Consider the following 26,937-nt stretch of genomic DNA (forward strand, 5'->3'; position numbering starts at 1 on the left):
AAAATAAAGTCACAACAAATGGTTTTATTTCTTTATTAAACCAATATCTAACCAATCATAGGAACAATATTCACATACTTAAGGCACAATTTCCCATTTCATGCTGTGCACCATTGTCCGAAGGAGAGGGGAAAAAAACATCTTAAAGAATTTCATTCCAAAATGGCACATCCACAGTTTGAAGAAATAAAGTACAAAATAAAAAGAAACTAACACATGATGGTATGGATGGTGATGGGTTTAAACACATTTTTTTAATATTGCTTACCTTTTGCCACTAAAAATGTACGTTCTGCATTTTGGAATGAAATCGACCATTTACTGTCAACACACAGAAATCAACAATCCCAAATAATCAGTAGTCAAACAAATAAATTATAGAGAATACTGACAAACTGAAAAAAACTTGAAAAAAAAACACACAAAAAAAACTTATTGTTTATTCAAACCAAACAAGACAAATCATGACATCAAATGGTCAAATGAAAATTATTAAAAAATAATGCCAAACTGTGGACAAAACTGTTCTGTTGTTGACTGGTATGAAATTTGATTAAAAACTCACCCAAATACTGTGATATGTCAATATTTATTAAGATTTTGTTGTATAAAAAGCTGCATTTTCAAAATAATGTAAAAAGACAAACAATAAGTTAATATGATGACCCTAAATACATAACCCAACATTATGTACTAATGGCTGTGAGTAAATACATTGTACAATGAAACCAATATGTTATGTGCCCTGTATACAGTATATACTGTAAAGCCAAAATTGAGTGAAAATGATACAGTTATGCAAAGCTGTTGTTAAGCAAAGTTGTTACAGAAGTTATTCCAGCTGTGACATGAACATTGATATATTGTGTGTGGGTGGATATAAGAATAAATGCTCAATGTAAACATACAAGAGTCATGACAACAGATATATTTGGTAGTGTTTTGACCCTCTCTGCCCTCCATAACCATGATATGAATGTTTGTTTCTTACATATCATTGCCAACCGCCATATATTCATACACTGTACAAACTGCCAATTGTTTAACTGCTGCCTAAAGACTCCATTGATGTATGTAAGATGTGATGCAAAGATTATTCTGCCTCCATTCATTGTAAACTATTTAACCTGACCTAAATTGTACCTTTGAGACTGCAGTAGTTTTACCATAAATATGGCAAAAAATACCATTTGAACACATTTCTTACATCGGGTACAATAAGAATCCAGAAAATGTGGAGTGGACATACGGACCGGCATAAAGTCCTGAAGCCTGGTCAGATGGCAGCTGTATATGCACAGAGTCTCCTTGTCGCAACGGGAGTACAGCACTCCCTGACGCCTGATCCAACAAGCCCTTACTGTATTCATCATATGTGTACATTACTGGCTCATTGTTCTTCATTAGGGCAACCCACAAATTACCCCCTTTGCAGTGGACATGGTAGGCAAAGTAGTAGACACCTGGTATACTGCAGGTGAAAATGCCAGTTTGGGGATTGTAGTCCTGATTGCCATTGTGTATGAGCTTGTCAAAGATGACAGGAGAGCCAACAGGAGGGAATGGATTCGTGAGCTTAGCTGTGAACGAAGGCATCTCCACGCCATTTCCACCAATGTCGCCCCCATTCTTTGGCTTCTTGTAAGTTTGGCCAGCGTAGGGGCCCGTCACAGGAAGGATCTGTCCGAGGTCAGGAGATGCAGCAGGCAGTCCTGGAGGACCTGGGGGTCCAGGTGGTCCTGGTTGCCCTGGAAGTCCAGCTGGGCCACTTGGCCCGGTGTTACCTTGAGGACCAATATGACCAGGGAGTCCATGCTTTCCCTCACCAGGATATCCAGGTTTACCAGGTAGGCCAGTTTCGCCTTTTTGTCCTGGCAGTCCAGGAGGTCCAATTGGTCCCCCTGGTCCTGTAAGCCCTGGGATACCTTGTGGTCCCTGGTAGCCTTTATCTCCAGATTGTCCCCCTTCTCCTCTTGGTCCAGTTAATCCTGCAGCACCAGGGGCACCAGGTACACCCTTAACACCAGCTTCTCCTTTTGGGCCACTGGGCCCTTGTAAACCTCTTGGTCCTGGTTGTCCACCCCCACCCGACATACCCGGCTGTCCCGGAAGACCTGGGGGACCTAAATCACCCTTCATTCCTGGATTTCCTTTTTGCCCCCCAAAACCATCCTCTCCCTTTTGCCCTGGGAAGCCAAGACTACCGGAAGGCCCGATCGGTCCTGGTGGGCCAGGAATACCACTAGGACCAGTGGCACCGATGACCCCTGGTAGACCTCCATGACCTTTATCACCTTTTAGGCCTGTAGGTCCAGGAAGACCTGCGTGTCCCTTGTGACCCTTTGGGCCTGGAAACCCTGGTTTACCATAACCTGGCAATCCTGGACCCCCTGGTAAACCATGAGGCCCTGATTCCCCTTTCCCTCCAGAAGGTCCTGGTTGCCCTCTGAAACCATCTTTTCCTGGTTTTCCAATTCCTGGCAAGCCTGGTGGGCCTGGTTGGCCTCTGTCACCAGGTTGCCCTGCCGGGCCTGACTCTCCAGGAGGGCCAGGTTTTCCTGGTATTCCTGGTTGTCCAGGTAGACCATTTAAGCCAGGTTTGCCAACACCAGGGACACCCACATTTCCAGATGGACCAGGTGGTCCTGATGGTCCTTTCAAACCTGGCAAGCCAGGCTGACCATTTCCTTTTTCTCCCTTGGGGCCTGGAGGACCAGGAAACCCAGGTTGTCCTTTTAGGCCAGGCTCCCCTTGAGAGCCCAGAAAGCCAGGCAGCCCCTGACCTCCTGGTTTTGAAATCCCTGGCAGTCCTGGGGGACCTGGGAGCCCTGGAGGCCCAGGAAGTCCAGTTGGTCCTTCACCGCCATGAGGACCAAGTTCACCCATTGGTCCTGGCAATCCAGGTCCTCCAGGTTTTCCTGGCAATCCTGGCATGCCAGGTTTCCCGATTCCTGGGTAGCCTTGAGGACCAGGAGGCCCTGGCTTTCCTGGTAGCCCTGGCAATCCCTGGCCTGGTAGCCCAGGGGGGCCTTGTGGTCCTGGGGGTCCTGTTGGTCCTGGGGGGCCCTGAACTCCTTGTGGTCCCTCTCTAAGACCTTCTCCACCAGGAACAAGTGGGGGTGGACCTTTAGCCCCTCTGGGGAATGTTTGTCCTGTAAACAAGAGGGCACATTTGGTAGAAACAAGTGAATACGGACCAAATCAATGAGTACTGATCAATGAAATACACCAATCACAAATGGTTCTGATATTCTGACATCCGTTTATCTGACATCAAGCTTTGTGATGATATATAAACACAATTGAGGCGTTAACATGAGCAATTATAAAACATGCTGACTTGTCAGAGCAGTAAAAGCACAGGTATCAATTATATCAACATTAAGAGTGGTTCAATTCCATAAGTGTCCCAGTCAGTGATTGAGCTGTGGAACTGGCTCAACTCATGGAATACAGCCATCATCACTAAGAATACTTTGGTTTTCATTTTGGCAATTTCACATCCAATGTTCTTTAAACAAAACTCTATTGGACTAAAAGAGCAAGTTTGCCCTTGGCCAAATGGTAGCCTGTCTGCTGAGTGTCAGTCAAGAGTTAATTTATATGATAGCAGTTTCTCACCTTTGCCTTTAGTCAGGGGCAGCTGAGGAAGCTCTTTCCCATACTGAGGCAGTACTGGCCCTTCGTTGCCATAAGGCAGTTGTGGCATCTCATTTCCCAAAAACTGTTGCTGAGGGTACCCATCATTGTACTGTGGCAAAGGCGGGTGCTGCTGTGGTGGCTGTTTATGTCCATAATACGCCCCACCATGGGCCTGTTGTAATAAACACAACTGGGACACTGTGATGAGTAGAGAGTGGAGGGGTACAGCCGCCATTATCTGCAGTGAAGAAGAAAAGAAGTAAAAGTGTGACACATGTTGCAGGTCACCTTTGCAACTAAGGAAATACGAGGGGGGTACAGCATACACTTCCCATAATGCAACAGGATAGTGTCTGTACAAACACCATTTAACTTGTCTTCATGTTAGTCCATGACCAGCAGTCTGTGCTCTTCCATCTTGCAGCTGAGTCAAGAAATTCTCAAACCCACTGCGGTCAAACCAAAAAAGAAACAAAAACCATCTATTGGCTGACTTTGGTCCTACTTTTCCCTTGTTTACACATCTATTCAAACAAACTGTGTAAAAGCCTCAGAGCCTTTTTATCCTTGAGGCGAATTACACAAAACACATGCTGCTAAAACATATATTGTAATTAAGAGGCCCCACAGGGGACATGGTCATTTTTGAACATAATCCCTAATCCTTTAAACATGTCTGTGCTAAGGAGATTGGCTAAGTGCTGCCAAGAGAAGAGTGAAAATAAGCAGTGCTTGGGTGAATGTTTGTTTTCCTCCACTGTGGTGTTTGTTTGCCCTGTAACAGTATAGAAGAGATAAAAGACTTTAGGAAATAAGACATTTTCCTGGGCATTTACTGAAAAAGCAAGCTAAGTATCAGGCTGAATAGGTGTACTGTACAGCGAGCCCCTACAAATCTGTACAAATAGTGTATCAGTGTAAATGTTTTACTTAACCTAAGGTGTCAAGGCATGTCAACTGTCCTCAAATACAATATTAGACACGAACAAACCCGGGATATCGTGTGTCAAATCAAAGATAGGACTAAAATGAAAAGAACACCAAGCAAGGTTAAATTAGTGAGTAATGCAATAATGATGGAAAAAAGAAATGGACAATGGTGTGTTCCCATCTACTTTGTCACACAAGCTAAATCATTTCATAGTCATTGTACTTTTGTAATTTCGTTCCAAATCTTAGATTACCATCATGAGGTAATACATTTAAGCATAAAACCTGGAATTAACACCTCAGCCAACTCGCCAAGGTGTAGTTTGTCTGTCCAGACTCAGTCAAAACAGTTTCAGAGTGTGCAACCAAGATTAGTGTCAACAATTCAGTATCTGAGTTCCTAAGTTATTATTCCTGAGGGTATTTGCAAAACATTATGTCAAAGTGAAGTTGACCTCTGACCTTTTGGAAAGGAGCACAATTTTATGCATTTGTCATGGTTACCAAATGAGTTATGGACAAAAGTATTTTGTGAGGTCCTCCAAAACTCAATCCGCTCACCCGTTTGTCCAAGTGAATGTTTGTGGCAAATTTGCCGAAAATCTGAAAATTTGACAAAATTCCCTCAAGGCAGTCCTAAGAATGAGTTCACAAGCATGAGTCAGATGTGAGATCACACTCACCTTAACCTTTAATCTATAACCTGCAAAACTGAATGAGTTCATCCTTGAGTCCAAGTGGACGCTTGTACAACAATTATTGTAGTTTAACTTCCCAGATTTTCACTGAAGGGTCACTCCAAACCAACTCACCAAAACATCCTAATTCCTGTCCAACCTTGCAACATCCTATAACACTGCTCCAAACATTTAGAGTTAGATCTCTTAGTTAGATCTCTGGGCTAAATATAATTCTTGTAATTCTTTGTATGTGTACTTTAAGCCTCACCAATGGCTTATTATTCACTGGACTGGGTTGAAAATTCTGCAAATCTTTCATTTCGAAAAAAAAAAAAAAACTTCATTCGTCACATTCTTGCATTGAAATCTAAATTTTGTTCCATCAAATCATCCAATAGTTCCTCACATGGTTGCCACAGACCTTGCTTAATATAGCTTTAGAGCTAAAAACCTCACTTTTTAAGATACTGTCATATAATTTAGGATGTTTTGATGTTTAAATGGTCTTTTAATTTCCTTGAAACTCTTTTATGGTATTAATATTAAAATGTATTCACCTTTTTATATTTGATTTTGTCTTTTATATTCATCTTAAAGCCACAAGTTCCACCCTGCAAAATGACCAATTCTCTTACTCTGATTTTTAGGTGGTTGCTGGCCCTTCTTCCTCTACTTCCCCTCACTTCGGGTCACTTTTCTGGGTCTTTTCCAAGGCATGAGTGGGAAGGCGGCCATGCACGGAGGATCCAGCCAGGTGCTAGCTGCAGTCCTGCTGGGCCCTGAGAAAATATGAATGTCATGTTTGATGAATGTCAGGTGGTGACCTTTTGCAGAGGCCTGGGGTTTGTAACACTCAGCTGCCATCTCCACCTGGTAGACATATTTTGGCCTTGATACAGTTATGCTGAGACACACATTTTTTCCTTGAGGAATGTAGGGATGGAGGTATTAAAAATAAATGTAACAGTACTGTAACAGGACCAATCAATCAAACTGGAAGGCTAGTCCAACATGGGGACTAGAAGACATGTGGTTGGCCTACATGTGTGCTTCAAATTCCTAATGAAAGTGACAGGCAGACAATTTTAAAGCCTAAATAAAAGCGTGTTTCAATGCCACAACCAGCTATTATGACCACTCTAAACAGCTTTTTTTGCACATTTGGGCAAGCCCCAGTGCTGGAGCAAATCATTTGTTAAACATCTTTCTCTGATATAAAAAGGGACAGATCCTCAAGTATTGATCTCCTTAATTGAACATGATTTCACACATGGGGATGTTAAACTGATCATCACTGCGGTCAGAACCCCTTGTACTCCCACAATGCAACCTATTCTCCACACACGAAAAAGGGAACATGTGTTTGGCGAGGAAACGAGACGACCTCCATTTGAAAACAATAAGTCAGCAAAACAAGGAGGACAGACGGGTGCCTGGAAACACATGTTCCCTCCAAACTCCAAGGATGTGTCAAGTCTTCATGGCCTACAGAGACGAAGCAGACAAAAACACATCCGATTCCATTTAGGCGACAAGATGCATGAGTAGCAGAGCTCATTTGGGAAGTTGGATGCAGCTTCCGAGCTTCATCACTGGTGACCTAACGTCTCAGACGTAGAGGACTTTTTCTTTCACTGGGTCTGTGCTAAACATGCCAGTTTTCTATTAATTTTTCAAGATGTATTTTTTACTTTTTTGGGAAACTGTCTGATTAATAGGTTTTTTTTTGTCTTTAATGCCAATCATTTTGATTCTGTATCCACTTTTTAAAAAACTTTTCCTGATATATATTTGGCAGTCGGTGGCCTAGAGGTTAGGAATCAGTCTTGTCGCTGGTTTGAATCCCAGGACTGACAGGTGGAGGACTGAAGTGCCCTTGAGCAAGGCACTTAACCCCCCCACACAGCTCCCCGGGCGCAGAAATGCACTACCCACTGCGGTAGAGGTTGAATTTCCATTGTGAAATTAATACAGTTATTCATCTTAATAATATTTTCTTGATATTTACTGCAGAAACACTGTGCAGTTCTCAAATCTGTCTAGTGATACTATTGTAAGTCTATATATACTGAATTATTTTAAGAGATTTCACAATTTAGAGCCTAGAAATAGGAGTAGATAATTTCATCAGGGGTAGTTTTTGACTATTGATTACTAATGACACACTTAATATTTTCTTGTTTTGACCGATATTGTTTTTTCAAATCATAAGCACATCAGTTAATTTTCCAATTTTCCCTTCAAAAAAAGTTAGTCATTTTTATTATAAAGCGTCCTCTAATGTATTTATAATTTTTAATCTAAGATCCTTTTAAATAAAATAACTATTTTACCAGTTTTATCTGGTTGTATGTTATATCTGCCTCCTTTTTACTGTTCTTTAGCTTCCATTTACTTTGAAAAGAAAGGAGTTTGAATTCATTCATTGTTTGGTTTCCAGACAGTGTAATGCGAAAGCAATTGATCGCTGCAGCATCCTCTTCGGGGAGGTTCTGGTATTGTGCATGCTGGCTCAAGCACAACATATGCTTTCAATTATTACATATTGATCAGCGAGCATGCAAGACTTGCTGAGCTATTTTAAGTGAAAGCCCTGGGGAGGGAAAATTCCATAAAATGTCTGATGTTTCATGGTACAGCCATGTTTCTAACAAAATAACAGAATATGCAAACTGGAGAGTTTAGTCATGGATATAATCAAAAGAGCAGATCTGAAGTTGAACTGAAAAGAGTCTGAGGCTAAAATATTAGCAACCTTTCCTCTCCGTCTCTCAAAAACTCTTTGCTGACACTGAAAGATTAGGACAGAGAGAGCAGAGCTGCAGGAGGAAGTACCTGTTTCACACAACTGAATGGGCGTTATCTTATTCTCATAAGAATGGGCGACTGCTCCAGCTACTAGTAGGTGCAGTAGGTTGTTCTCAGCATATTCAATTGGTTGCTGAAAACTTAACTGTTATGTTTTGCCAGGCCACATTTTCATTATGTTACTACTTTTCTATTGTTAGGGTAAAAAAGTTCCTGGTTAGACGTTATAGAAGATAGTTAAAAAGTAAATTAAATCTATTATATAGTTATCGGCTATAGTTATGTTGATATTGAAAAAACGAGACTTGACTTCAAATAACGTTATTGCCTGTTTTTCCTCACAACGGACAAATTAATTGAACGGAATAAATAATAATACAGAAAACTTAATTTAAAAAATATATATATATATATATATATAAAAGGAACAGTAAAGGGAAAAAGAGAATATTAACAATACCGTACGTTTTCTGAAAGGAAAACAGCTTCTACTCAAGAGATTACAGAACTAGTACGTTTCTTTCCTATCAATGGGCCAATTAAGGAACTACACTGAACTATCCAAAAAGATTACATAACATGGACTACAACATACAATTCTGGCAACTACAGTTACATTATAAAGTATGTATTGATTTAGCATTATTAGCTGCTACACTGTAAAACTCAACTTGTTTCAACTAAAATGTTTGAGTGTCGATGCTGCGAAAGAATTTTATGTCAAGACAACAAAGACAAAGGAGTTAACTCAAATCAATCTTGCTATTTGACTCAATATTTTAAGTTAAAATGACTTTTTGCACAAATCTTTGTTGAATTGAAAAGGAAAAATTTGTTATGTTGTTATGTTAATGTTCACTAGTCTTTTGTCTTGGTGTTCTGCCCTCAGAGTTGTTTTCATAGTTTAAGATACTTGAAATGTTTGCATTATTTGTATTATATTAATATTGTGGTAGGACTGTACATGAAAAACACTCACTCAGTTGTTATAGTTCCAAAGAGAACTGGACCTTTATTTGAAAACGCGACTTTTATTTTGAAGCGTGATCAGAGGCTCCGTAGTGTTTACATTAGCGGCGACGTTAGCAGCCAGCAGTTAGAAAGACGGACAGTTACTCTCTGAATCTTTATATGGAGTTTATATGAATGATTAGGAATACATGACATTAAGTTTAGTGTGACAACATATGTTTGTTGACTGATAAGTCATGCAACAAGATAATTTAATGAGCTAATGTAAGTGTGTATCCACATTGTACGCTAGCAATGATAGTGTATTAGCCTATTGTTAACGTGAATGGCTATTTTTGGTGCGCAGTTCTTGTGTTATATTTTAATAGTATAATTCAACATTGTTTATTGGGAACATGCTGTAAAGGAAACTGAGTTTTGTATTATTTTCTTTTGCAGTTTCACTCGTGGTATTTCACCATATTAGAAAGGAAATAAAGGGAGCAAGACGCTCTAATCCTGGCTCAAGTGTAGTGTCATACCTGAGTTAGGCTGACTGTTGAACTGTGATAACGTACAAGAAGTACTCAACGCACAGGGAGAACAGTATACTTGCTTTTTGTTATTGCTGCAATATGTTACTAAAAGAACACCGTATATGTGTACTTGGATTGTTGGACAATAAATATCTTTGACTTGAAGTTGTTAAGTCTCAACAACCACGACCAAACGGGAATTCTTTTTCAGGCCCCGTTCACACGAGGACGGTCTGAACAGAAGACGCAAAAGTGGCGTCTCGTCTTCACTTTTTATTCCTCGTTTAGACGAGCGTTTTCGGGAGGAAATCTGCTGCATACGGTGACGCAAAAGTGTGTGAAATTGGATTGTATGCAGCCAGGCGGCATCACTTAAAGCCATAAGAGCATCTTTGGGCATGCAGAAGTTTTCACGCCACACATTTTCATCAGCTACTCCTTCCACAAAGTTCTCCTCCATCACTAGATCTCCCAGGTCTCGTTCACAGCCGTCTGGCTCCTCCCACCAATCGCTGCATCCAGAATGTGATGGAGGTAATTCCAGATCCTTCTCTGTTCACTAATACTATCTGTACATATCCTGGACATTTGGTGGAAAGACTCCTGTAAGTTTATTAGAGCTGCCAGAGCAGCTTGAAGGTCCCACCATGGAAATAATCCCACGTTTCTTTATTTCCTGTCCTGGAGCATGTATGTGACGTAAACACATACGTGACGTGAGCAGATCAGATCAGAGTTTTGTGTCTTGTCAGTGTAGACGACACGCTACGGAGGAGAGGATTTAACTTTTACACTTTGGAAGGTGGTTTCAGATTTTTGCGTCTTTAAGCCCCATAAACGCCGTCACCTTCTAAACGAAAGGCACTTCCGATAAAATATTTTGGCGTTTTTACCTGCGAGCGTCCTGGTGTAAACGGGGCCTTAATGTTCACTCGTCCTTTGTCTTGCTTTTTGTTATTGCTGCAATATGTTACTAAAAGAACACCGTATATGTGTACTTGGATTGTTGGACAATAAATATCTTTGACTTGAAATTGTTAAGTCTCAACAACCATGACCAAACGGGAATTCTTTTTCAGACTGCTTATTTTTAAAAAAGATCTTTCACAAACTCTGATGAAAACTCTTCCGACACCTCCTCAGCCCTCTCCTGATGACAGCCCCATGCAACAAAGAGTGGATGCTGGTCCTCTGAACCTCCCTGCCAACACTTACAACCACAGCCTGCTCGGCTTGGTGATGAGCCACAAGTCTTTTATCACCTCCAGCTTGGCTTTGAAAATAATCAAATTTCCATTTCAGCGATGTGTTCCTCCGCTGACCGATTCCAGATGGGGGAATCTACGGCTCGCCCAACAAACCATGAGGAACAGGGCATGTCATTGCTTACAGATACGTGTGCCAGGCTTTATTGCTTGTGGTCAAGCCTGGCTTTTGTGTGATTTGGTCTTTCTTTTCTTATGAGAATGGGCAGCTCAAAACAACATAATAAAGACATCTAAATATTTAGGGTCACATGTGAATAAAGCAAGATTATAAACCTGAAGGTACACTACCGGTCAAAAGTTTTAGAACACCCCAATTTTTCCAGTTTTTTATTGAAATTCAAGCAGTTCAAGTCAAATGAACAGCTTGAAAGGGTCCAAAGGTAAGTGGTGAACTGCCAGAGGTAAATAAAAAAAGGTAAGCTTAACCAAAACTGGAAAATAATGTACATTTCAGAATTATACAAGTAGGCCTTTTTCAGGGAACAAGAAATGGGTTAACAACTTAACTCTATGGAGTCTTGGGCTATTTTGTCCATTTTTTAATTCTTTTCATGTCTTTGTAAGTCATTTTGTGTCTTTTTTTTTGGTAATTTTGTGTCTTTAGTCATTTTGTGTCTTTTTTTGGTAATTTTGTGTCTTTTTTAGTCATTTTGTGTCTTTTTTTGGTCATTTTGTCTTTTTTTAGCCCTTTAGTCCAACATAAAATGTGATTTTGAATCTTTTTTTTACTTTTAAAACACTATCATGCTCAATAAAGAATTTTAAATGTTGCAAATGTGCATTATTTTAAGAGTACACTGAGACATTAAACTGCATAATTTGGTGTGTTCTAAAACTTTTGACCAGTAGTGTATGTAAACCCTGTATAATTTTCAATCCCTCCCCCCAAAAAATTGGCTTTATTCTAACACATACTTGCAGAATAATGCAAAATACATGCAGGTATTCTGTCAGTGCAGTGTGAAACGTTTACACACACACACAAACACAAAGGAATGCAACGATCAGCTGACAGAAGCAGCATCAGCGCCAAGACAACATCTGGAGAATGCACCTGTGTGTGTGTGTGTGTGTGTGTGTGTCATGATTTGTATGCATGTGTGTGTGAATTGTTACTGTTATTATCTAACCTTTATAAGAAAAACACTCGCCTGTGATTCTCTTGTGCTCACACTGCGGTTGGAGTTTCTATGGCAACCCTGAGAGCCATAATAAATAAAATAAATCAAGTGATGCATTTATTCTCAGGCTGATCTGTTTATTTTTTTAATCCTGTTTCTGACTTTTAAAAGGACCATTTTCAACCGGGATCCTTTTTTTTCCTCCACTTTTTTCCCCAATGTATTCTTATGAACGGGTTTGTATGATATCTTACAAAATATGACATTTCCATTCGATGCTGTGAAATGGCACATGTGGTTAACATTGTGAAACAGAAGTACTTGGTTAGGTTTAAGCACCGGTCGGTTTCCCCTCAAAAATATTAGCTTCATCATGATTTTATGTTACTGTGTCACTTCCAGTAGACCCGTCCTCGTAACAACTTAATTTCTGTCATTTAAATACATTTATTTACTTTTTAAACTGTCTTTCATAGGGCAGAAATTTGTAGTCTAAATTCAACATAACTGCAGCCTTTTTTTCTTCTTCTTTGCAACCGGTAACTATTTAGTTATTTTACAACGTTCCGTTCTGTAACGCAAAATGTTCAAATATGGGTTCTTTGACAAATGTAGCCATTTTGACAATTATGGGTCATTGGTATTGACAGACGATCTATTCTGTCGTTAAGATTGGACATCCTGTTGGTCACCAACACTACGTTGTTAAGGTTAAGAAAAACAGTTAAGGGTCTTTTTCGTGTTTGTTGTTGTAATACTGATTTAGGCCACAAGAGGCTGAAGTTCACCACTAACCCATGTTCTAAATGTGGCTGATTTAGGTTTTCTTACAAGGGCCTTTTAATGTCTCTATACTCTCTAGAGCAGGGGTGGGCAATTCATTTTCCCAAGGGGCCACATGACCAATACCACGAAGGTTGCAGGGGCCGGACCAAAAATCTGAACTAAATTCTGCTCAAAATTAATGTAATCGCTTTATAAAATACAGTAAATTATCTGGTTTTGAGCTGCTACTGATAGGAACACATGTTATGATAAGACTGTTAATGTGGAGTAAATAAAATATAGCAGTAAAAAGTAGTAAATACTACAATCACTATTTCACTTTTCCATTTATTTTAAACACAACTGTAAATGGCCTTTAGCAAGGTTCCTATATATGTTTTTGTATTATATAGCTTGTTTTTCATGTTTGTACATTTTCAAGGTGTTTTACAATGTTGTGATGCTTTTATTTTGAAAAGGTGCCGTCCAGTGTAAAACGAGTGCTTTAATTTTGAAAGCTAGTGACAGGAAATAACCAGTAGAACGGTTAAATGAAAAAACGAACGGTAAATAATAATGAGTGCGTAGTAATTCATATAAAGTTGATATAAAGTATCAAAAGGCTTCTATAGTGGCTGACTGACAGGACACAAGGTTTGTTAAAGTTTATTTTATTCTGTCATATATATTAGTGGCTATATTTGTTGTCTTAACTATAGTGTCTATAGTGAAGTGTATATAAAAGTGCTTGTTAGCTCTAGTGCTAATGCTAATGTTTGCTATTTTTTTCCAAAATAAAAGCACTGCGGTTATATTGATTTCTGGGTAACGGGCCGCCCAATGCCCAGTCTGCTCTAGACAAAAGACATGTATTCTGATCGCAAGTTATGTATCATTACTGTCATGTCTTTCTTTTGGCTAGAAAGGTATTCTAAAAATGGTATTTGTATTGCACACCGAGCTGTGTATGGAAGAGTTCTTTAGTTATAAACACGGGAGAGAAAACAATTTAATTCAATTCATACTTGGAAAATGGATCACCAGAATTGTTTTTGCCTCTTTGGGCTTCCATAGAACTACGTCAAAACAATAAGAATGGGCAACTTTGATACATTTTACATAAATTACATGGGCCCAGTTGTTCAGAAGTAATCTCGTTAGGTTTTAGGTAATGGATTGGATCAAATCTTAAAAATGGGTCTTATCTAAAGTCTTATCCAAGCAGAAGATTGCCTTGAGGGTGAATATCAGGAACAAAATGTAATAGAGCTTTACATTGGTTAAATATTTAAATATTCATTTATAATTTACACTTTACTTCTCCTTATGAAGTGATAAAATAGACATTTGGCTGCCTGTTAAAGCATTTCAGTACAATAAATACTTAGTTACTGTCACTTCATATTAATTTAAATTAATTAAATCAAAATTAGCTTCTCAAAATTGTAGGTTAATATATTTTACGCATATATATATACTTGTATAAATAACATTTTGACAATGATAAATCTCACTGCAAAAAAACAAATTACAGCAGTCAGCTTTCAATAGAGGGCGCCAAACTCGGTTTCTGGTAACACTTTACAATAACCATCATTTATAAATGGTAAACAGATAGTTTATTAATGTTTAATCATCATTTATAAACCGTAAAAAGGCCATTTAGAATGGTAAATACATAATTTATTAATGTTTAACTAACTAAATCATTTATGAATGACAAATAGATGGTATATTAATGTAAGTTTATAGTTACTTTACCATTAACAAACAATTAAATTATAATTAATAGTTCATCAATAGTTTTAGTTGCACTCATTTTAACATTTTTAACACCATATTAAGTGTGTTAATGATTTTGAAATGATTCATATAAGAAATTGATTGAAAACATTTAAAGATTAAATGTGTATAGCAATTTGTAAATGGTTAATAATTGGTCTATAAACCATCTATAAACACTACTTAGTTGGTTATTGTCAAGTGTTACCCTATTTTTAAATTATGTTCAATACTTGTATCAGTCTCTCTTGTTTACTGGTATTTTTCCACAGACAGAAATAAGTTTGCTTCCACCGGAAAGAAAACTGAAACACATTCTACACTGTAAAAAGTGTTTGTAGAAATTACAGTAAAATGCTGTCAAATTGCATGAGAAATACGGCCTAAAATAAAAAATTGCATATCACCATAATAGACACTTTTAATTACTGTAAATCACAGAATAGAACAAAACTTTTGAAAAACACACAATTTTACTGTAAAAATATTTTAAAAAATCATGTAAAATGAATGGAGAAATACCATATTGTCTCAAGGACACAATTACCTTTAAATAAAGGGACTACTCAGTCTAAATTACAGTTTTTGCTGATATTTACATTTAAATTCACAGTAGAAAAACACACTCACTGTCATTTTTACGGTGAAATTCTGGCAACCACAGCTGCCGGTATTTTACCATAAATTTAACAGATTATTTTTTACAGTGTACGGTCAAATTTACTTTTGTTTTCAGTGTAATTAATACTGGACGTTGGTTTTGTGCACCACGTTGGCCATTTTCCTTCTAGAACCGTGCATTATTCTCACAAACCACAAATCATATTGGGAGAATATTCTGGATCTGAAGCTGTTTTTCTTCCCTTTCCCGTCTCGGAGCAGGTTATTTATCCCGATCCCTCAATCATCCAGTAACATTTTTGTTTCCCCAGGCAGCTCAGCTTATCTCGATGGGAGTTTCTCTTCGTCTGCTCCGGTTCCTCTCCAACCCATTCTGCTTTTTACAGCATTTTACCTCATTTTACCTCATTGGAATAGTGAGTTCCCTAGCCTCTTACCCTTAACCTAACCTTCACCATCACAACTAAATAACCAACCCTAACCTTGACATAAAACAAACAAAGACATATGGTAAGCTTACAAAACACAATCTATTGTGTAAAGCATGGGTCTCAAACTCGCGGCCCGCGGGCCAATTGCGGCCCTCGTGACGATATTTTGTGGCCCCCACCTTGATATGAAAGTTTAATGTGAGTTTTATATGAATGGCACTTTACCGTGTTGTGTTTGGAAGGTCCCATTCTTTGTCTTTTTGGTAATTTTGTGTCTTCTTTAAAATAATTTAGTGTCTTTTTTTAATAATTGTGTCTTTTTAAAAATAATTTTGTGTCTTTTTTTGTTGTAATTTTGTGTCTTTTTAAAAATAATTTTTTTAATTTGTGTCTTTTTTGGTCAATTTGTGTCTTTTTTTTAAGTAATTTAGAGTTTTTTCAGTAATTCTGTGTCTTTTTCTGTAATTTTGTGTCTTTTTTGGTCATTTTTTGTCCTTTTTTTGGTCATTTTGTGCCTTTTTTGTCATTTTGTGTCTTTTTGAGTAATTTTGTGTTTTTTCAGTCATTTTGTGTCTTTTTCTGTACTTTTGTGTCTTTTTTGGTCATGTTTTGTCTTTTTTTGGTCATTTTGTGTCTTTATCAGTCATTTTGTGTCTTTCTGTAATTTTGTGTCTTTTTGTGGTCATTTTGTGTCTTTGTGGGTCATTTTATGTCTTTTTTTTAAGTCATTTTGTGTTTTTTCAGTCATTTTGTGTCTTTTTTGTAATTTTGTGTCTTTTTTTGGTCATTTTGATACTGCCTCCAGCGGCCCCCAGGTAATTTGAGTTTGAGACCCCTGGTGTAAAGTAATGACAAATGTGGCCATAAAATTATATATTATTATTTTCCACTTAACCCTATAAAGCCTGAACCATGAAATAATTGCCAGAAAATTCAATTTTTTTTAAAACCGAGTGCTTATTAACTTGCTGACATATTTTTAAAAAATAAATAAATTTCATAAATGAATTCTAATTTGGATCATATTTGATACATCAGGTCTTTTTGTGCAATTTGTTGCTCACAGTTTGTTTTTCTCGAACTAACAAAAACATCAAACAACATTTTTAACTTTTCCTTTTTCCTCAAACATGCAAAATACATATTTTTTCCATATAACACAACATCATACATCTGCTGATATGAAGTTTTTTAATGCAGCAATGACTGATCCATTCGTGGAACCTGCATATCATTTTTGCTACATCCGGTATTTTTGTGCAATTTGTTGCTCAGTTTGTTCATCTTCAACACATGTATACATCAGGTTTTTGATGATGTAGAGGTCTCAAAAATAACTGTATCTAATATGATACACTTGGCTTTATAGGGTTAAAATGACTTATTTATTTAATTTAAGTCCTAATCATAACTTACAAATATGCACTAATTTACAGGACTTTGTTTAGAGATGAAAAATACATTATGAGGAGGATTTTTTTCATGAGATGAACACTCAAAAAAAAGTGTTACCTTAAAAAACACAATTGTTTCCTTCCTTAACCTGCTATAAAATACCATAAATGAATAAAAGAATCCACTTTCATTGTTTACATAATGCCACTGTTTTTAGTGGACAAAAACAAAAACAAAAAAATCACTTTTTTCTATGAACTAAATGCTTTTTCTCATTGATTTGATGCATTGCATCCAACATTACAGTGCTCCATAATAAAGCAGTAACAACCTCAGAAAAAGTCTGGTGAAAAAATTGAAAAATGACAATTCTGAAGCTCTAGATTGAAAGTCTGATATATTAGAATTTGTGATCTGATGCTGTAAAGGCCAAGAAACAAAATAAAAAAATGGTTTTAACCCTATAAAGCCAAGTGTATCATATTTGATACACAAGTTTTTGAGACCTATACATCATCAGTGTGATATTATTTTCCTGAAAAACCTGATGTATACATGTGTTGAAGAAAAAAAAAAGAGCAACAAATTGCACAAAAATACAAGATATAGCAAAATTTATATGCAGGTTCCACTGGTGGATCAGTCATTGCTGCGTGAAAACTACATATAAGCAGATGTATGATGTTGTGTTATATGGAAAAAAATATTTTGCATGTTTGAGGAAAATGTTAAAAGAAAGTAAAGCCTTAAAAGGTTAAAAATTTTGGGTTTTATATGTTTTTGTTAGTTCAAGAAAAACAAACTGTGAGCAACAAATTGCACAAAAAGAACCGATGTATCAAATATCATACAAATTAGAATCATATATCCCTATTGTTTTTGGATTTTTTTTTAAATTACCTGTCAGCAGGTTCAATAAACACTCCAGTTTAAAAAAAAGAAGAATTTTCTGGCAATTATTTAATGGTTCAGGCTTTATAGGGTTAATGGGTTTCAATGGGGAATTTTTTGTCGTTAAGGGTCACAGTTTTGGATACGCAATTTATTATAGATGATATATAAGAGCTTCCAAAATAGGGCTCGCTTTTGTTTCCCCAGGCAGCTCAGCTTATCTCGATGGGAGTTTTTCCTTCCTCTCCAACCCATTCTGCTCTTTTACAGCATTCCTTCACACCTACTCGATCTCTTTGCAGGGCGAAGGCCGGACTCGCCTCGTGGAGACGGACGCCACCTCAGACCTGAAGGTGGACGAGAGGTCAGCTGACCTGCAGACGGACCGGAAAACCTCGTTTTCAACACACGAGGGGAAGCAGCAGCAGCCGGATGGGTTTAGAACTGGCAACCACAGTGTTTGCCTACTGCTCCTCTGACCTTTGACCTGCACATGCACATAATTGCACCAACACGTCCCACACACACACACATTCTTGTACTTCTATCTTTGTGAGGACCCTCATTGGAACAGTGAATTCCCTTGCAAGGTTATAATAGTTTTGAATTATTCATTAGTTTTAGTTTTAATTTCGTTGTGATTTTTTTGTTTTCAAATTCAGTTACTTTTAATGAGTTGTCAAGTGAGTTTGTTAGTTTTAGTTTAGTTTTTATTAGTTTTATTTTTTTGTAATGGGGTATTTGTTGGGTGGAAGATTAAAAGAGGTCACAGTAAATTTTGCCTTTATTTCCTCCTTTATGTTTATCCATCTTCATTATGTATGAAAAAAGTTGACAAAGACAAAAACAAAGGACATTTTCACTATGATTTTAGTTAGTTTTGTGAGGACCGGCCGAAATGTCCTCACTTTGCAAAAATGCTCCCTCTCTGTTGGTTAAAAACGTGTTCTGGTCCTCACTATGTAGGAAGAACAAGTACACACACACACACACACACACACACACACACACACACACACACACACACACACATTCTTGTACTTCTATCTTTGTGGGGACCCTCATTGGAACAGTGAATTCCATTGCAATGTTATAATAGTTTTGTATTTTTTAATTTTGTTGTGCATTTTTGTTTTCAAATTCAGTTAGTTTTAATGAGTTTTTAGAGTGAGTTTTCTAGTTTTAGTTTAGTATTTATTTTTTTGAAATGCTTTAGTTTTAGTTTAGTTTTTATTAGTTATTAGTTTTTTGTAATGGGGTATTTGTTGGGTGGAAGATTAAAAGAGGTCACAGTTAATTTTGCCTTTATGTCCTCCTTTATGTTTATCAATCTTCATTATGTATGAAAAAAGTTGACAAAGATGAAAACGAAGGACATTTTCACTATAATTTTAGTTAGTTTTGTAACCACACAATACAGTTTCAGTTAATTATCATTATCATGTGACCTTTAACCCTTAAAACAAAGTCTGAAATCTCAAAAAAGCCTTTAAAGAAGTGAGGACCGGCCGAAATGTCCTCACTTTGCAAAAATGTCCTCACTCTGTTGGTTAAAAACGTGTTCTGGTCCTCACTATGTAGGAAGTACAAGAACACACACACACACACACACACACACACACACACACACACACACACACACACACACACACAGTGTGTCTGTCCGACCTCTTCACCCATCTTATGGACAGATTTTTCCTCTCCTACAGCTCTGGGAACCATAAGTCACACAGTGTCTGGCCACAATTTTCATTTCAGGCAAAAATGGAAGCCGGAGGAGAATTATTTTCCTATTAGCTCTGAGTTCTGTCAAAACACAGTATCTGGTGTCAGTGGACGGCATTTAAATAGCACTTCAGAACTAAGAAGCACTTCATACTTTTACAGAAGTTGTTCCTAAAAAATCACTGGGAACCAAAAAATACATTTTTGAAGGTGAATATTTACTGTGAAGCGAGCTTATTTTACATGACATGTTCCACCATGTTGCTCAGCAGGAAGGAAACACTTGTGAGGCTTCTCAGACTTTTCCAAACATTTGCCTGAACTTCATGTGGTTTAGCCACTTTTTTTTTCTTTCTCTCTCTCATATTTGCACTGGCTCTCAGAGGGACGCTCCACTAGTGGAGGATTATTTTCATAGGCAATAACAAAGTTTGGCCAATAATCAGATCTGATCACTTATACTGGGCTTAAACCACAGACTCCAGTGGGGAATTCTGCCGTTTGCAGCTGCATAAATATATTTTATGTAGTGTGTAAATCACAAAAGAACAGCCCACGCTGTGCAACTGTCCACACGCTGTCTCCTGTCTCCTGTTTCTATCTTTTTCAATGAAATGTGGTGGAAAGTTACTGCACAGATTTACTCAAGTACAAGTACACATTACAAGTCTGAAGTAGTATCTTAGTATGATGATTTCAGTGTGAAATACTGTACTTTTACAATTGTCTCGCTCACTTATTCACATAAAACAAACAAAGACATATGATAAGCTTACAAAACACAACCTATTGTGTAAAGTAATGACAAATGTGGCCATAAAATTATATATTAATATTATTTTCCACTTAAAATGACTCATTTATTCAATTTAAGTCCTAATCATAACTTACAAATATGCACTCATTTACAGGACTTTGTTCAGAGATGAAAAATACATTATTAGGAGGATTTTTTTCATGGGATGAACACTCAAAAAACAAAAAAGTGTTACCTTAAAAAACACAATTGTTTCCTTTCTTAACCTGCTATAAAATACCATAAATTAATAATATGTTCCGCTTTAATTGTTTACATAATGCCACTATTTTTAGTGAGAAAAACACGAAAAAAAACAAACAAACAAACAAAAAAAAATCACTTTTTTCTATGAACTTAATGCTTTTTCTCATTGATTTTGATGGTGAAAAAGCTGAAAAATGACAATTTTGAAGCTCTAAATTAAAAGTCTGATATATTAGAATTTGTAATCTGATGCTGTAAAGGCCAAAAAATAAATAAATATGGTTTTAATGGGTTTCAATGGGGAATTTTTTGTCGTTAAGGGTCTCAGTTTGGATACACAGTTCATTATAGATGATTTATAAGAGCTTCCAAAATAAAAAAAGACCTTCACAACCTTATTTAAAAAGCCAAAAATATCCCAAGAAATGCAAAGAGTAAATAATCTCAGGACTCCTCAGAGATATCTGGAGGCTTTACATCTGAGAACCAAACATAAATATAACTGTATATAAAGTGGTTCAACTTCATGTACACATTGATTAAACAATATTAATCTAATAATGTCATTTATGATAATATAACTACGTACATTTACTCAAGAACTGTAATTAAATTCAATTTTGCAGGCAAATATCAGCTGACAACTTTTATTAAACCTAATAATAGTATATTAAGCAGTTAAAATGAGCCCTACCTTAATAGTAAAATACTGCTTACATAAATGCATCAATAATAATAATCCAATAGGAATATATAGAACGATCAGAGTGGGCCATTCTGCAGAATAAGCACTTTTACATTTTGATGTTGATACTTTTGTACTTTTACTTCGCTAAGTTGTGAACGCAGGACTTTTACTTGTAGTGGAGTAGTTCTGCAGTGTAGTATTAGTACTTTTACTTAAGTAAGGGATCTGAAAACTTCTCCTACTACTGATAATTTATCAGTCACAGGGGCATTTTTACTGGAAAACCAGTAAAGTATATTGCTGCGTGAATAAAGGATCAGAATACATCCGTCTCTGCTGCCAATTAATCTGATAAAGGCACAAAAATGTCAGAAAAGCTCCAAAATGGCCACAAATACCTTGTAAGATTTCCAGCATCCTAAGATTAATGCTTTTGCCATTCAAACACACAAGACATCAAACAATAAAGTACAAGTGGGCAGATAAGACCTTCCAGAAGAGAAATATTTGGTCCAATTTGGAGGGTGACAAGCTAGTAATTATATGTTTTTTTGGGTTTATTGCTGACACTTTGATGCTTTCCCTGGAGAAATTTCCAACTGTAACTCTAAATGTAATGCCCGATCTTGGACGAGCGATCAGTCACGGGGCTTTTTAGTCGTCTGCATTTACAAACTGACTACTTACTTACGCACATATTAACTTACTGAGATCATAAAATGAGCCCAGATCAGTTAGTTCCTGCTGCAACATGCATGCATGGTCTGTCCGGTGGCAGTAATGGGATTTAACGACGGTCCCGGGAAGCTTAATGCATTATACAGTCACACCGTAAAATATGCCACTCTGAGAAAAAATATGATCTTCCCTACTGTCCAGATGTTTTTGCAGTGGAGTATTTACGAGGGATAATAAGAGCTACGACTCTGTCTACTTAGGAGTTTAGATAGGAGATACTTTGCAGTAAATCTGAGAAATTTAAAGCGTGTTTTTAAACTTAGATACCACACGAATATTGCAACAATTGCAGTTTTAAAGTGATTTATTTCGATTGCTGTGCACGGTAGCAGGGGAGTGTTAGGACACATGGCGTCGAGTCACAGAGGCCACAGCTGCAGGATCAAGAGACACATTCCCTCTGAGCTACAGGGACACTTCCTGTTCACTAGGTGAGAACTGGGAGGGAGTCTGAGTGTGAAAACACTGTCAGGACACATTAACACAGTGACAAATATGTAAAGTCACAGCCTGCTGACACAAGCTTCCCTGCACAGATATTTCCTACGCAGTCTGAGGAGTCAACTTGCAACCGTGCCACAGGTTTGCTTCTGCAGCCTTCAGCATGCTACGGAAGCCCTGAGAGGCCAAAACATTCAGCTGAATAAAGTCTGATCTAAGTTGTATTTTTTTTCTCTAACAACGAGGTGAAAAGGAGGTTTTGCTAGAATACTCTTTTTGAAGATCCTTTATTAAAAGAAGATGTGTTTTTTTGAACCTGGTCTCACAGGAATCTGTGAAATAGCCACAGATCCGCTTAACTCAAAATCCGTGGAATAGCCACGGAATCACTCAAATTTCCAAAAAACATGGCGGACAGTTCTCTCATTTTTTTTTTTGAAAAAAATCAATATTTTGACTTAGTTTCTGCATAAAAATGGATTTTGATTACATTTCTAGCGAGAAATATATGTTTTATTTTCTAAATCTTCACTCAGTGAATGTACATAATCACTTTGTATGTTGGAATAGCCACGGGATATGACTGGCATTAACTTGCATTGTAGCCAAATCCGTGTCAGTTTCACGGAAATTTGAGTGATTCCGTGGCTATTCCACGGATTTTTAGTTAAGCAAATCCGTGGCTATTTCACGGATTCCTGTGAGACCATGTTGGTTTTTTTGTCAGAAAGTGTTTGTTGCTGTAATACTCATTTTGGCCACAAGGGGCTGAAGTTCACAGTATACCCATGTTCTAAATAAGAGCTCTTATGTTATCTTCCAGTATTTCACACTCTAAAGACATGATATACATTATTTTCCTTTGTTTTTGTCACATTACATTGTCTTTCTTATGGATACAAATATATTTTAATCTGGGCCAATAGAAGATGACATTTTGTGCACTTCAGCCTCTGGTGGCCGTAATAAATAATACAACAACAAACACAAAAATGATCCTGACTGAAGTACTTTTTTTACCTGCCAATTTTTTCCCCCAAAACATTTTCATACATAAAGAAAAAAAGACAACTAGGAAGATTTAGCCTGGCAATTGTTTTTTTCACAGGCTTTCACAAAGACATTAAAATCCTCTGGGGGAAAAATAAAAAATACATCCCTAATTCAGTGTTTTCTCCAGGTTTGTTGAACAATTAGGTGCAAGTATTTGTGGGGTCCTCCCCAATGAAAAGGTTTTTTTCTACATTAGTTTGGACCATTATCACAAGTTGTAAAAGTTGCTGTAGAGAAGATAATGAATAAACCTCAAAAGCTTAAATAAAACTTGCTAAACAAGTCAATTGGGGACCAACTAAAACAAACTGTTATTTAGCTAGTTGCTCTCCACGTTGATATTTAGTCTTATAGGGAGAACCCTGTAATGGACTAGTGACACTGATTCTGAACTGTTATCACACTGAATGGGGTGAATCAGTGCTTTTCATCCCATATGTAAAGGCCAGTAGGGGCCTACTGCACCTTCTAGCAGGTACAGCAGGTTGTTATCAGCTCATTAAATGGGCAGCTATATTAACGTGTTTGCTATATAAACGCTTTGAAGCTCTAAATTGAAAGTCTGATACATTAGAATTTGTGATCTGATGCTGTAAAGTCAAAAAATAAAAAAAATATGGTTTTAATGGGTTTCACCTGCACCTACTAGCAGGTACAGCAGGTTGTTATCAGCTCAATAAATGGGCAGCTATATTAACGTGTATTAAACGCTTTGAATGTCTCCTACAACCAGGAGTCAGTTAGCTTCACTTAGCTCAGCATAATTACTAGAAACAAAGGGAAAAGGTGCCACAAAGAGCAGAAGACGAGGCGTTAAAATAAAAACTTTGCACTCATTTCTTCGTTTTGGTTTTCAGTACCAACATGCTGTCTCATGAGGCATTTTCCCCCTTTCAAATCAGTCAATTCCTGACAGAGTGACGGCTTTGAAGAAACATGCATAATATTTTGGAGTTGTGCAGCCTGTCTGTGGCCAAACCTCAGAGTTCACAGGAAAAATATCCAGCAGCTCTCAGGCCCTTGGACACACACACAAAAAACACTGCAATGACCGTTTCTGCACCCCAAATTTGGATTCAACCCTTTTCTTAACAATCAGACATGCACCAAATGTCCCGCCCCCATTCACAAACCTCGAGACTTGAGTTTGCGTGACTTCCTCTCATCTACATAATGGTGTTTTGTGTGTTTTCCACGGTGCCGCTACCACAGTTTGCTGATGCCAACAGTCCTTTCAGAGCACCGAGGATTACTCTACGAGTGTTACGGTATTAAAAAACCATCTGATTGTGCAACTAGTTTAACCTCAACTACGTGAGCTGACCACATTTTCCTCTAATTAAGACTATTCTCTCTAAGTAAGGGAAAACATGATCACTCGAAATGAGCTGAAAGTTACAAACAGCTGCGGAGAATTTAACAACGTTTCTCCCAGTTCCATAAAAAAGTGACCTCTGTGGTATCTAAGGTTTATTACGACACTTATCACCTCAGCTCATCAGACCGGCTTTTTGGGCTCATTAAGTACAGTTCCACTTCATACTGCGGTGAACTTCTTTTACTATTTTAGTTATAAAAGTGATTGGAATAGACATTTTACCACCCACGTTCAGCAGAAACACCTTAATCTAAGACATGTTTAACTCCCTTTGCAAAAAAGTTGCTTTGACGTCCTGAGAGGGCTTAAATGTCTGCAGAAAAAACTGCTGTTATAAATTATACATTTGTATTATTTTCCACTTTTACTGAATATTTTAACCACCATCAGTCGTGATCATAACTACCAAATATTAATTCACTTTCAGAATGTAAACCCTTTAAATATGTTTACAGAATGTCAAAAAATCACAAACATTTAATTATTTTCTGTAAACTTAATGCCATGGGGGACATGTAAATAAATAACGTTTGACAGATTAAAATTTTTTTTTTACAGTGATAAAAAACTATTTTTACTACTAATACCACCTGAAAGGACAAAGATGCCCCTTGCTATATAAATACGATATATAAATATTATTTTCCATTCTCATTGGATTAAATCTTTTAACCCAGCTCAGTCACCATCACACCTACCAAATATTCAATAATTTTAACCCTTTAAATGGCAATTTGTTTACATTATCTCACTGCTGTTTAAAATAATAAAATAAAAATAATAAAATAAAAAAGGGATATGCAATTAATTAGCACTAACATTGATTTTGACGCATTTCATTAATCACTGCAGTGCTCTATAATACAGCAGCAATAACAATAGCAGAAACCAGGAAAATAGCTCCAGATTGAATTGCTGATATAAAAGAATGCATGCTTTTATGCTGTAATAGCTGTGGTTTTAATGGGTTTGGGAGTGGGAGTGGCAGTATTTTGGCTACAAAGTTTTAATCGACTTATTATTGGAGCTGGAGTTGAACATTGGACAAAACAAAACCCCTCACACTCTCACCAGCACACAAAAGAATTGAATTAATTAATTAATTAACAAGCCAAAAATGTCACAAGTGAAGCACAAGGGTGAATAATCCGGTATAATCAGGTGTGACACAGGGAACAGTTTCCAGGCAGGTGCACATTCAGATATGTGATCAAATTATAAAGAGGACAGAGAGGAAAACAATGGGGGAATCTGGTTAGTTTACATGGAAACATCATGTTATCGAAGCCATTTTAAACTGTTTGATTCGTCCATAGACAATCCATTTTCAGTAGGGAACATAACTGGGATGTCGAAGTAAATCAGGGCATACATAAGAATACAAAAGATTGAAAACACTCACTTCTCCATCCATTAAGTTGCCTAAAAGAATTCCTGAACCCCAAACTTTCCATCTCTGACTCATTTCTCAGAGTGATGCCAGAAAACCTCTTTGAAAACTGACTTTAACCCTGTTTTTTTTAAATGTGGGATAGTTAATACTACAGTAATCTTAAAAACCGAATCTCTCTCTTCCTCATACATTGGATGAATAAGTGCACACACTTTTCCTTCTCTGCTGAAAGACATGCAACTGAAATCTTCAAAATGTCAAGACATTCCATTAACTGGTGCTAAATCCTGTCAAGATGCTGCACCGTGCATTTATTTTAACAAGCTTAAGCCTGAGTTATTCTTCCCAGGTGTCTCTTTTGGATGTTCTTTGCATTTGGAAAACTGTCAGATGTTATCTGCGGAGACTTCTGTCAGCAGAGCCTTCACAGCAGTGAGCTTTTTGTGAAGCAGGATGTCTTATGAAACATTTTGGACTTTTTTTTTTTCGCTCACGTGCCATCCCGAAAGTGGCTTGTGCATTGTTCCAAGAATTCAAGCAGGATGAAGAAAAAAAGAAAAAAGTTTTCTTTTTCCAGTCGAGGCATTGATATCGAACAGTCATGCAAGAAAAATGCATCAAAAATCAAAGCTAATGAGTGCTTACTGGATGTTACCGCTGCACAAACTAACCTAAACATGGCGGCCATGCCAACCAA

General features: G+C 37.2%; 1 protein-coding gene across 1 annotated transcript; it reads right to left on the reverse strand.

The window, feature by feature from the left end:
• Positions 1–23: 23 nt before the first annotated feature.
• LOC131962843 (collagen alpha-1(VIII) chain-like) lies at positions 24–26,937 on the reverse strand. Its single transcript, XM_059327934.1, has 4 exons — positions 26,735–26,937; positions 5,888–6,031; positions 3,622–3,880; positions 24–3,152 (listed from the first exon to the last, which is right to left on the reverse strand). Exons 3-4 carry the CDS (start codon positions 3,875–3,877, stop codon positions 1,204–1,206), a joined length of 2,205 nt encoding a protein of 734 aa, XP_059183917.1. The 5' UTR covers positions 3,878–3,880; positions 5,888–6,031; positions 26,735–26,937; the 3' UTR covers positions 24–1,203.

This window comes from Centropristis striata, chromosome 24, assembly GCF_030273125.1.
Source record: "Centropristis striata isolate RG_2023a ecotype Rhode Island chromosome 24, C.striata_1.0, whole genome shotgun sequence".
In the NCBI taxonomy this organism is placed as follows: domain Eukaryota; kingdom Metazoa; phylum Chordata; class Actinopteri; order Perciformes; family Serranidae; genus Centropristis; species Centropristis striata.

Bases quoted from the DNA above. Each gene is read 5' to 3' on its own strand.
- LOC131962843 (XM_059327934.1), bottom strand. From the start codon at position 3,877: ATGGCGGCTGTACCCCTCCACTCTCTACTCATCACAGTGTCCCAGTTG. The intron at 3,153-3,621 runs GTGAGAAACTGC...TCTTGTTTACAG, and splicing joins GCCCCTGACTAAAGGCAAAG to GACAAACATTCCCCAGAGGG.